This window comes from Macaca mulatta, chromosome 6 (assembly GCF_049350105.2).
Source record: "Macaca mulatta isolate MMU2019108-1 chromosome 6, T2T-MMU8v2.0, whole genome shotgun sequence".
NCBI classification, from domain to species: domain Eukaryota; kingdom Metazoa; phylum Chordata; class Mammalia; order Primates; family Cercopithecidae; genus Macaca; species Macaca mulatta.
The window spans coordinates 72,632,381-72,644,710 of record NC_133411.1 but is presented as its reverse complement, the minus strand read 5'-3'; the positions used below and the strand labels follow the sequence as shown (position 1 = coordinate 72,644,710).

General features: G+C 39.8%; 1 protein-coding gene across 4 annotated transcripts in view; it reads right to left on the bottom strand.

The window, feature by feature from the left end:
* Positions 1 to 12,330, bottom strand: part of RGS7BP (regulator of G protein signaling 7 binding protein) — a 113,224-nt gene that overhangs the window by 12,804 nt on the left and 88,090 nt on the right. For 3 of the 4 annotated variants that reach the window (NM_001266063.1, XM_078003810.1, XM_078003811.1), the window contains 2 exons: positions 6,722 to 6,869; positions 3,152 to 3,222 (listed from right to left, as the gene is read on the bottom strand). In NM_001266063.1, coding sequence (NP_001252992.1) covers positions 3,152 to 3,222; positions 6,722 to 6,869 — 219 coding nt within the window. Of the gene's footprint in view, positions 1 to 3,147; positions 3,223 to 6,721; positions 6,870 to 12,330 lie in introns of those variants that run through there. The other variant, XM_015140026.3, reaches the window with a different exon arrangement.

Below are 12,330 nucleotides of genomic sequence, written 5' to 3'. Positions count from 1 at the left end.
TTTGTGCATCTCTTTGCCTCCAGTCTGAAACTGGATGGATGGGAAAGAAAAGGCTGTCTAAAAATGAAGGCATAATCACTAACCATTAAAATTCCTGCCCTTGGCCACCTTCCTTTCTTCTCCACTGAAAGTTGATTTAAAGTAAACTGTTGTGGAGCCGAGTTTTGACTGTAGTAGAAAGGGGAGAAGATATGATTAAATCTTTAAATGCTGAAATAAACATGGAACAGTTTTGGAGTTGAGGGCCGAGTTAGAGCCTAGAGAATAGTGGACTCAGTCAGCAGCATTTTCATGTGGTCAGGGGTTGCGATAGGAAAGATGGGGACCAGGAGTGGTATCTTTTCCCTTTTTTTTTTTTCTGATTTAAAGACCCATGTAAACGGAAAGAAAAGAGAAAGGAAATAAGAAGGCAGAAAGAAAACAGATGGCTTTCTATAATGGTTTTCATCCCGTTAGAATCATGTTTTGACAATAAGGTCCTACAGAAAAGAACTGGAATACTTTTTTCCACATTTTACCCTGCACCATTTCCGGTACGTATTAGACCTGTATAATAAATAAACCACCTGAAAAGAATTCCAGAAAGGAATTGGGGAAGCCTCTATGGTCTATCTCAGTCCATGTAGCAAGAAGAATCTATATGATTTGTTCATTAAAATGGTGCCACATGCATCTGTCAAAATGTTCCCAGAGAGACTCTTCAGGTCCCCTCTGGATCCTCCAGTTCAGACACAGTCCCCTTCCCCACTGGTCAGCTCAGTAGGCTGTGAGGTCATGTTAAACACATAGGGAACAGAGATGTATTGTTTCATGCTAAGGATTCCCATTTCTTCCCTCAGTGAAGAAACTCAAATTTCTCACAATCCTTTACATTAGTTATTTTTGATTATTAAAATCCTACTGCACCACCTCCTTCTGAATAAGTCCTTGTATCTCCTTTCTAGCTTTTTCCTTTCTGTTCCCCAGATAGATCCAAGGTTCAAGTCCTGAGTATAATTTATTTTGATGACTATTCCCTTTTCACTCATGTTTTCACTCACAGTATCAACCTTTGATTATTATTATTACATTTAAAAATGTAATTAAAATTAATTATTTTTTCGTGTATAAAGATGATACAAAGTCACATAAAATATTTATATGATATTCTTTATGATTATAAATGACTAAATAAAACAAAATTTCTGTCTTTCTATTAACACACAGTCAAAAACTGCTGGATGAATGATCACTAAATGGGGAGGGAATGTTTAGGATGATGTGATTTAAAATATAGGGTACATGGCACCCATGAAATTCAGACTGGGGGACCCTGGGCAGCCATCCTCTTAGAAAGCTGAATGTGAGGGAGGGCGAGACGTCAGGGTGCTACTGATGAAGGAGGCTTGCCAAACCTATTAAGACACTGAGGACAGTTTCAGACATGAGCTGCGGATCTAAAGTCCTGGGGCCAGTGTTTTGAATTGCAGGCTCAAGACCAGCCTCACATGTACACTACACATGGTCTGTTGCAGAGTGAGTGGTAGCAGGGACTCCTCTATTTGATGGTGATTTGGGGTTCTCTTGAGCAAAGCTGGGTTGACCAGCTTGTAAATAATATTAACAGTGACAACAATAATAATAATAACAAAGCGTTTGTCAAGTGTTTGCTAAGTTTGGTAGTAGGCATATGACACATTGCTTCAATTAATCCCCACAACAGACTTCTAAAGTAGGTGATACTATTATCCCCTTTGCAGGGCTAAGGAAATACATTTGCAGAAGTTAAACAATTTGTTCCCAGGGTGCAAAGCTGGTAGGTGGCAGAGCCAGCATTTGAACCCAAGGCTGTTCTTAATTCAAAGCCCTTGTTCTAAACACTGTGCTTATTTCTGGCAACAATCTTCCATGTAGTGGTCAGAGCAGTCTCTCATCACTACAGCATGTTTTCTACTTTCTCAAAACACTACACCTGTGGCTCAAGCCAGTTGGCCTTGGCGAGCAGGCCCTTCAGGGGCTGTTCCGAGTTATCTGATGTGCTGGAGCCCCTGCTTCTTATTTTCTGACCTCCGCCCCTGTGCAGCTCAGGCCACGCTACTCTTCAGCCTCTTCGTCTGGTGTTCTCACTTCCACCCCTCCACCTTCTGCTGAGCTGCTCCTGGAGCCAAGAGGAGCCTCCAGCTCCACTGCCAAATCCTCCTCCTCCTCCTCCTCGCTTCAAGGCAAGCGGCACCCTGTCTTCCCTCCCATCAGGCTTTGCTCAGTGAAAACAAGAGGAGTTTCTTTCTTGCCTCCTAGAAGCCTTTCTCCACCTCTATGTACAACCCTCTGAAGGTGATACTTTAACTATGGCTGCTCCGGCCATGTATACTTAATGTAAGCCCTTATTATTGGTCCTTTGTACACACTGTCAGTCTCTGGGGCTGCAAAGGTAGGTGCAGATTTAACCAACATCGATTGTGACAGGTATTATTCTGCTATGTCCCAGGCTCCAGATACTGAGGATACAATAGTTTAAAAGGCATGCAGAGGACTTTCCCGCATTCTAGTGAACATCTCCCTCTCATTTCTGCGTTAGGGCATATACTCCCATAGGATAGACCTGGAGACAGATTGCCTGAATTCACATCCCAGTTTTCCTATTTCCAGTCTGTGTGACCTTGGCCAAGTTAGCTAACGTCTCTGTGTGCCAGTTTCTACTAAATCGGGAAACACTAATAGCATTTCCCTCAAAGTTGTTTAGAATTAAATAAGTGAATATGGTTAATACATGCAAAGTATTTTGAATAGTGGCATGCTGTAAGTTCTCAATATATGTTAATTTTTTGGATTGCTTTTTAAAGATAATTACGCAAGTGGATGGCAGAGATCTTCCTTTGAAGGTGTTCTGAAGTCTCCTGCTGTGCCTGGCATGGTGCTTTCCACAGTGAGTAACAGGGCCAGTGGAGGAGGAGTTTGTTTTAAGGTCAGAACGTATCTCGGGCCCCCTCAAAGCATGCTGTGTTCACCAGAGAGTCTCTAGTCTCATTTTGGTATCTTCTTGAGGAAAGACAAATGAATGCTCAATGCCTTCTACTGTTTGTGTGAGACATATGCTTTAATTTCCAAGAAAACAATTCCCAAGTTTATCCCATTAAAAACATCTGCCTCAAAGAGAACTGACAAGACTCACCTTGATTTTTCAATGGTAAAGGCATAGTTTCCCTGAGTTTGCTTAAAAGGTTTTTCATTTCTCGCATGTCTCTGTAAAATTGATAAAAAGACAGAAGAATCAGCTGTAAATTTTCAAAACGAAATCTCAAACAATCTGTTCTATGAGACAACTGAAGGATGAGAGTCTGTGTCTAATTGCACTAGCTCTAGTTTCCAGTAGGCAAATATTGAATTTATTTTGCTTTTACAAGAAAAAAAATCTGAGATAGGTTGGCTCAGGAAAAAATGAGAGCTCCTCTGCCAAACATTTCTACAGGGCATTCTCCTGCAGAAGCCCTCATCTCTGCCTCCAGTCGAACCTGGCTAAGATCAGAGAAGAGCCATTGGTCACGAGAACAGTGCTTTAGATTTACAGAGAGGCCAAGGATGTACAACTGGAGCAACAGGGTTACCCAGAGCAAACTTGAGGCTGGGTGATGGTGCTATCAAGACTTTATGGTCAGAGGACTATAGTGGCTGCGTACGTTCACTTGCTGTTATTTGCTCGTTTGTTAAAATTTGTATACATTTAAGGAGTACAGGTGTAGTTTTGTTACTTTGACATATTGCACAGTGGTGAAGTCTATGCTTTCAGGGCATCCATCACCCCAATAATGTACATTTTACCCACTGAGTATTTTCTCATCCCCCACACCTCCCCACCCTTCTGAGTCTCTGAGGTCTATCATTCCACACCCCATGTCCATGTGTACCCACCATTTAGCTCCCACTTATAAGTGAGAACATGCGCTATTTGGTTTTCTAAGTTGTTTCACTGAAGACAATGGCCTCCAATTCCATCTTCTGCTTGGTTTTAATAGTCCCCTGTTACCATGATTGGAATTCAGTATAACTCAGGTATTAAGCATTCACCAGGGCTAACACTTATGATATTGACTTGGAATAATGAGAGAGTAACAAATTCTAAAACTTCCAGAGAAGAGCTCCTTACAATGGATGAAACAGAAAGGGGCGCAGTATAGGAACAAGAGGGAAAACAGCCCCACCTGGGGACAGCTGGGCCTTCCTCTAGCACGGACCATCCTTCCACACTTCCTGACTTCAGCGCACAGCATGCAATGCCACTGCACGCATCAAATATCTTCCCTCATCTCAGAGCATACATGGTCATAAAACCCCAGAACTGTAAAGCAGGAAGCCATCTTAGGAGGCTTCTAGTCTAAGGTAGGGGAAAACTGATCTTTTGAAACCCTTGGGACAATGGTCCCTATACACTTCTAGGTGGTTGTGCATTGGAGAAAGTGCTCTTGAAACCCCAGGACATAGTGGCAGCTTTCATTTAAAATAGCCAGGAACATAATTTGGTACAAAAAGCAGATGTATCTTTTAATGAACTGAGGATAGGCAAGCACTGGTAGGCACCATGGGTTTAGGAAAGTTTTGTGGGGGAAGATCATCCTAAAGTTGAAGAAATTCTATCCACTTATTTTTCTTCTGTTATCTGAGGAAAGACAGTCACCATTTAATTTTAGGTATGAAACCACTCAGTCCACTTCACAAAACACCCCTGTTCTGTTGAGCATGGTTTGAGGACCATTTTCTTAGGGTAATTCTGAAGACCTCATGGGAGCTCCTTTTCAAGTATTGACTGATATGTGAAGAGGAACTCAAGTCTCAGTAATAATTGATTGGAAAAGGAAAGGAAAGCAGCCTTGAGGATCTGCAGAAATATGCCTGTAAAAACATTCCAAATCCACTCCCATGGGTGTGAGGTGTGAGGAAGTGTCTGTGGTCTGCATGCTGATCAAGTGAGAGAGGAGGGCAGGAGAAAGGAAGCGGGGCCCCATCTCCACAAGTGCAAGGCACAGTCTGTTTTTATGTAAGATCTCAAGGACAGATGGAACGGGTGAGAAAGGGCTAGGAATGCAACATGGGGATTGAGGCAAGGTCTCCTCTAATAAAGCACCAGTTCTCAACCTTGGTGGTTGCAGAGGAGAATGACCTTAAGCCCAGGTCTCACCCCAAGAGAGCCTGATTCAGCTGGCTTGTAGTGGGGCCCAGCTGTCAGTATTTAAAAAATTCCCTCCTGATGACTTAACTGTGCAACCTAGTTTGAGACCCATGATCTCTCAACGCAGACAGCCAGGGAGAACGGAGTTAGCCACATCCTGGACCAGGTCCACTGTGCCTACCTCCATCTCCTTTGACCAGAATCTGGGCTTTCAGGCTGAACGGAAACATTGCCAACGTTGTGGGCCATAACTATCCTACTGTTACTGCCATCCCTTCTTATAAGCTTATAAGGCTTGAATATAGCTGCTGTCTAAGGTTTGCAAAGGAAATGGCTTCACTGATGGTTTATGCCCTGATATGGCATTTCAGCAGATATTTTTTTCCCTGGGAACAGAGCTAAGAATTTTCTATTTTATAAATTAAGATAAATCACTCCCTCATCATTTGTCTATAGTGCTATCAAACTGTGCCAAACAGCTTTATTGTTTGAATTGTTGCATTTCCAAGCTTATACAAAATCCAAGTTTTATTAATAGCACATAATTACCACATGCTCCAATTTTCTATAAACACAGAAATTCGGTAATTAGCTTTAGAATTATGTTACAATCTGAAAGTAGAACCACAATAGCTATAAATGCCATTGTGTGTTACATTTCTAAAAATAAAAAAAAAATAAAATGTTCATTATGTTGTCAGTGACTCAACCTCATACACACAGAACACTCAGTGGAATTGCCCAGTATTCATTCAGCTGCTTAGTGCCAGCTCTGGGGACATTAGTAGCAAAGGGCACAGATATCAGTGTAAAGGCAAATAAACAAGAGGCTTATCTTTCTGCCTCACAGAATGTCACTTTTAGCATCTAGATGGGACATGGTATTTATTATAATAATATTATTATTACTCCTTTTTCCTAAATAAAATAAGATCACTGTAGAGTCTCTTCTTTTCAAGAAAGAAACTGCCTCTCTAGCTACTGAAGTTAAGAAAATGCATTGACTTGCTTTGACCACTGAGGGGCTATCAGCTACCTTATGGAGAGAAAGAGAAGGGGGTCCTGGGAGAAGCCCTTTGTGAACTGGACAGAATGCTCAGCCCCCAAATGGCAGCTAAGCAGGCTGTTCCATATACCTGAAACCCGAGACTTTACTGGAGGCATCTTTGTGTAATTTTGGATTTTCTCCCTTAAACAAGTGAGAATTTTGGGCACCAGCCCAGTAGGTGAACTGTGACAGCATGTAGACTTTCTCCCCTCCAAGGCAGCACACTGTTCTCATTTTCCACGGAGATGCAATGTGTTGGAGTGGGAGAAGCAGAGGCCTGGGAGCCTATGCCTACTGTGGGTGCTGCTAGTGTTCCTCTGCAGCATTTGGACTGCTTACCCTCTGTTGTCTTAGTTTTCTTGTCTGCAGATTAGGCAGTCTCCAGGGTCCCTGCCAGCACTATGCTCCTCTGGCAGACCAAAGAAAGCTCTGTTTCTGAATCTGAACTAGAAAACCTCATCTCTCTGTGGCCCCTAAGAACATTAACGGGAGGAGGATTGGCAGTCTATTCAGGGTAACTTCCCACTTACCTTTCCGTGTTCTCAATGTCTGTGGAAACCTGCCAGGAATGTTGCTGACTATCTACGGGGGATGATGAGGAGTCTTCTAGGGCAGGTGTTTCAGCACTCTCCTCAATTTTGCAATCCAAACTCTTGGTTCCCCCGCCAGGTTCCTTTCCTAAGGGAGGGAAGGTGTTGGTAAAGATAAGAGAAATAAGAAATCATAAATGCAGGCTCTATATGCAGGATGTCAGTGCAAAGGTTGGCTATGCTTTGAGTCAAATGTTCCATTAACCCTAATAGCTTTCTGAGTAATAAAATAATTAGATATATACATGTATGAGTGTGTGTGTTTGTGTGTATAGCATGTTTTCACAACATTCTGGGAAAGACAGCTTGAGGTCAATGGAACCTAAAGATCAAGTAAAATTAAAGCCCCTGTCTTTGATAGAGTATTGGTGTTTTATAACGCATTCTTAGTGAATTAGATTAAGTTAGCTCAGGAGGAGGGATTTAGCTTGTGAAACCTACTGGCTTTTGGTGCAGGTAAAAGGGCTGGGAGCAGGTGACACCCAGCAGAAAGAATGAGAGCTCCTGCTGTTTTCTCTGATTCTAGACACTGGCCCTCTCAGCATGCAGCAGGGATCATGCAGCTGCCTTCCAATTCCTTGGCTCTCCAGCCTCCTTCAATACATCCTTCTATGAGGAGAGAGCCTGACCTTGATCCAGACTTACACCACTAAGACCATAAAGCACCATCAACTCAAATGTGAACACCATGTACTAGGTAGCCGTCCACAGCAATGCACTGCCTACCCACTGAGACTTGTCTTTACCATGATTGATCTCAAGTGAATAAATCAGTACTTTCTGGAAACAAATCTCCAAACTGGTTCAGTCATAAATTTATATGAAATTAAATGGGAGGTTATGTTGTACGGCCTAGGCATAATCTCTTAATGTCTTTTATTCTTTCTTGAAAATTTGTGCCTCCACAGGGGGGTATCCTGGTACCATGGAAACGATCAATGAGGCCTGAGAACTGGGTTTTAAACCTGGCTTAGTCATTTGTTCATTCATTCACTCACTCATTCATTCATTTATTTACAAATATATCTTGAGTGTCAGCTACCAGCAAAGGGATTGCTGCTAGAGATATGGAGGTGAAAGAAAGCTCTAGCACTGTAAGTCTCACGGAGCTTACAGTGCTGGAGTTAAACAATAAAAACATTATACAAATAATTACAAAGCTGTTGTATAACATTATGTAGTCTGGAAAAAAGGGTAGCTATTATATATAGTGTTTTTGCCTCCTTTATCCAGTTTTATTTTTATCACTTAGATATAACTCCAGACTAGTTAAGTGATTGTTACAGCCCATATCATTGAATATTCATAAGGTAGTGGCTATATCACCTTACCTTTTAGCTCAGTTTCCCTAATCCTGCTGTGATTGCTTCGCATTAACAAGAAAACTAATAAAAAACAAAACCTACAAACTTGTGAAGAGGATGCCTGCTCATGGTAAAATCTAACAGGAAGTTTTTTCCTTGGATTCCTGCTGGAAGGAAGTAGCAAAAATCTCATCCCTGAAGTTTCTAACCCATGTGGTAACAACACAAGGAGAAAGAGCGAAGCAATTTAATTGGTTGTATGCCTTTCACCAACCTACAGTAGAAATCGACCTCTGAACATTCAGCCAGAGCACATGCACACATTTACTGATGAGAAACTTTGATCCTTTCCTGTGTACTTTATGCACATTGATCCTGGGTGATGGGACTTGCCTGAGGAATTGTTTTTCCAATTTTATGGTATGCTCTTGGGGGGAAATTAATTAAGCACATAATTTAGCACATTACCATTTCACAGTTGAAGGGCATTGACCTCTTAAAAGCATTTGCATTTTGCCTCTTGGCAGAGTGCGGCAAGTGCAGTCAGTCTACCAGCCATGTATCTCTAGGCAGGGTCACCCTTAGGATGTGAGTCTGAGCAGGGGTAGCTGAGATGAGGGGAAGCGGCAAAATGAGGGCTCCTCCAAAACAGTCTTCTGCTTTTCAAAACCTGAAGGCTTCTGTTACACTCCTGTGTATTGGAAATGCCTTGGTGAATGGAGTATGGTTTGGGCATCAAAGAGGAGGAGGGGAAGAAGATTCACCAGAATTCTCTGGTTTATGGGCTTTGTCTAGCTTTGGGGCCATATTATTCCCTGTCCTGAGGTCCAGACTATAGAGCCTGAAGCTTTTATTCCAATGAGGAAAAGGGAGGACACCAGGAAATGTGATGTTCCTTGTTGGAGTCCTCTCTCCACTTCCCTCATATTACACTTTTTACATGCAAAGCCGTAAATGGAATCTAGTTGACAACACCTTTGATTATACTTAATACCTGTGATTATTCTGCTACTTACAAGACAAATGCCCTTCCATAACTTTTTCAAAGTAAAACATCATTTTAAAGATTTCAAAGATCCTGAAACAGCCCTATGGGCTTGTAAAGGCAGGTAATAACCTTCTTTTCCTATTTTTGGTGACGTTTAGGTCTAACTCTGCTAATGTAGCTGAACCAGAATGGAAACCACGAATGTTGGCCCTCACTTTAGGGCTTTCTGTCAGCTTACAAAATCCCTGCAGAAGTTTGATATAGTATCTTCTTTAGCTAACATGTCTTAAAAGACAGAAAAGATCAATATGAATTTAAGGGGTTTTCAATTCCAGAATGTATGTGGTGTCAAGTTTACTCTGCAAGTGAATTATAATTGCTCTCATTTACCTATAGTACCGACTTTATACTAGGATTCTTCTCCATGACATGACATGTTGCCTTCTTAGAAAAGTCCACTATCAGAAATGATCTTGCTTATGTGTTTGCTTACTAGTTTGTTTGCCATCCCCAGTCCCACACTCATCTCTCATCTCCAAACTTCATAGGTAAACTCCGTAAGGCCAATAATTTTATCTGTTTTCTTCAATTCTATAAGCCTACTACCGAAGACCAAGGCTTACGCATAGTAGTATCTCAATAGATATACAGCATTAAAAAATGTAATTATACTATATATGTTGTTATACAACTTACTTTGCTACTGTAGTCAGGCTTAGAGATATTTTCCTGTTAGTCCATTTTAATTCATGGAATGCTTTCTAATGGATGGGCAGTATTCCATAATAAGGAATCTAGGTTGTAATTGTTCTCTTTTTCCACAATATGTCAATATTTATGTAAAACAGATCCTTTGAGGCAGAATATTGAGACAAAGTATATGTATGCACATTTTAAAATTTAATATATATTGCCAAATTGGCCTCTGAAAAGGCTATGCTAATTTATACTTTTTACGTCCACCAGTGGTAAACCAGGGGGCCCATTTCCCCACTCCTTTCCTAGCACTTCATATTATCAACATTTAATTTTTGCTAATCTCATTGCCCTTTTGTTTTTATTTTTCATTTCCTTTATTACTACTGAGGTTAAACTTCTTTTTTTTGTTTTCTACTTTCTTTTAAAAAAAACTTTTAACTTCAGGGGTATAGGTGCAGGTTTGTTACGCAGGTAAGCATTTATTTTCCTATTTTATTGACCACTTGTGTTTCTTCCTTACATTTTCTATTTGTATCATTTGCCCATTTAAACAATGGGTTGAGTTTCTTATTGATTTGTAGGGGTTCTCTTCATAGAATGGATACTGAACATTTGCTATATATACTGCTTATATCTTTTACTCTATTATGTCTTTGAATTTTGTTTGTAATGTACTTTGTCAAAAGTTAAATTTGTGTAGTCAAAGCTGTTCATCTTTTATGTCTTTTGGTATTATGCCTTGCCTATATTTTCTTCTAATACTTGCACAATTTTGAAATATTCAGTTCTATAATTTACTTTTGTATATGGTACGATATGATAATCTAAATTTTTAGCTCAAATGAAGAGCAATTGCCCCAACAGCATCTAGTGACTTTTCTATTGACTTTGCTCTTTCTAATATATTAAGTTCCCATAAAAATGTGGGTTTATTTCTGGATATACTATTTTATTTTATATTTATTTGTTTATCCTATGGCAATTCCATGATATTTTAATTATTATGTTTTTAGTATTCAGAAAGTTTTCCTTCATTGTACTTTTTCCACTGACATTTCTGAATTTTGAAATTTTTGATTCCACTGCAAATGAAACTATAAATTACTAGCAAGTAAGACTTTGACCTTTATTAAAGCGTGAATCATTGATTACTTTTTAAGTGTTGTCTAGGTTTAATGGTTTATTTAAAATGATTTCTCTTTTTATGTTAATTTTGATAATTCATTTGTCCTAGAAAATAATCCACTGAATACATTTTTAATAGTATAAAGTTGAATGCAGTTTTCTCTTGGAACTGTTTCATACCCTAATGCTATTTATTTATGGCTCCTGATTTCTTTGTATACCACTTTTTCTTGGATTTCAAACATATCTTCCTCTTTTTTGAATTCAGTTTTCATTTTTGGGAGCATATCCTTGACTAATTGTTTCAGAGGAGATCTGTGGAATGCTAAATTCATTAGTTTTTACATGACCACAAATACATTTTCTTCTCTCTCTCTCTCTCTCTCTCTCTCCCTCTTGGTGCTTACACTTAGATTCTAATTGGCTGGCTATATAAATTCATGTTCAAACTAAGTTTTTCTAATAACTGTTATGACTCTGTTCTCTTCTCTTTTATCTGTACCTAGGGATGTGCCAATGTTTTTAAACTTTGATTAAATATGATTCAATATAATTTGATTCTATACTATTATTTAATGTATCGTCTATATTTACATTTCTCCAATGATTTCAATAAATACTTTATCATTTCTCTTTAAATTGAGGGATACATTTAAGGACTATGCACTGCATTTGCTTGTTGTGTTTTTTTTATTTTTCTTTTTTTTTGAGACAGGGTCTCATTCTGTTGCCCAGGCTAGAGTGCAGTGATGATAATAGCTCACTGCAGCCTTGAACTCCTGGGCTTATGTGACCCTCTCTCCTTAGCCTCCCAATAACTGGGACTATAGGAATACAACACCATGCCTGGCTAATTTGTTTTTATTTTTTGTAGAGATGGGGTCTTACTATGTTGCCCAAACTGATCCTGACCTCAAGCACTTCTCCCACCTCAGCCTCCCAAAGTGCTGGAATTACAGGCATAAACCACTGTGCATGGCCTGTCATGTTTCTTTATCTTCTTTTAATCTAGAACAGCATCCTTGCCTTTTTCATTTTTACTGTCATGAATATTTTTGAATGAAGAGTTCAGGTCAATTGTTTTATATAGTGTCCTTCCACTTGGATTTGTCTGATGGGTCCCACATGCCTAGATTCAGAATAAACATTTTTTGGCAAGAATATATAGGGGTGATACTGTGTCCTTAGTGCATCACACCTGAAAGAATGTGAGTCCGTTTGTCTTATTCATGATGCTAAGTATTATCAGTTGTTTGTTTAATGTGGTTTCTGTCAGCTTGTACAAGGTGCATTGTAGATGCACCCCTTTTCCCCTCTGTAACTTTTTTTTTTTTTGAGATAGAGTCTGTCTCTGTTGCCCAGTCTGAAGTGCAATGTTGTGATCTCAGCTCACTGCAACCTCTGTGTCCCAGGTTCAAGCAATTCTTGTGTCT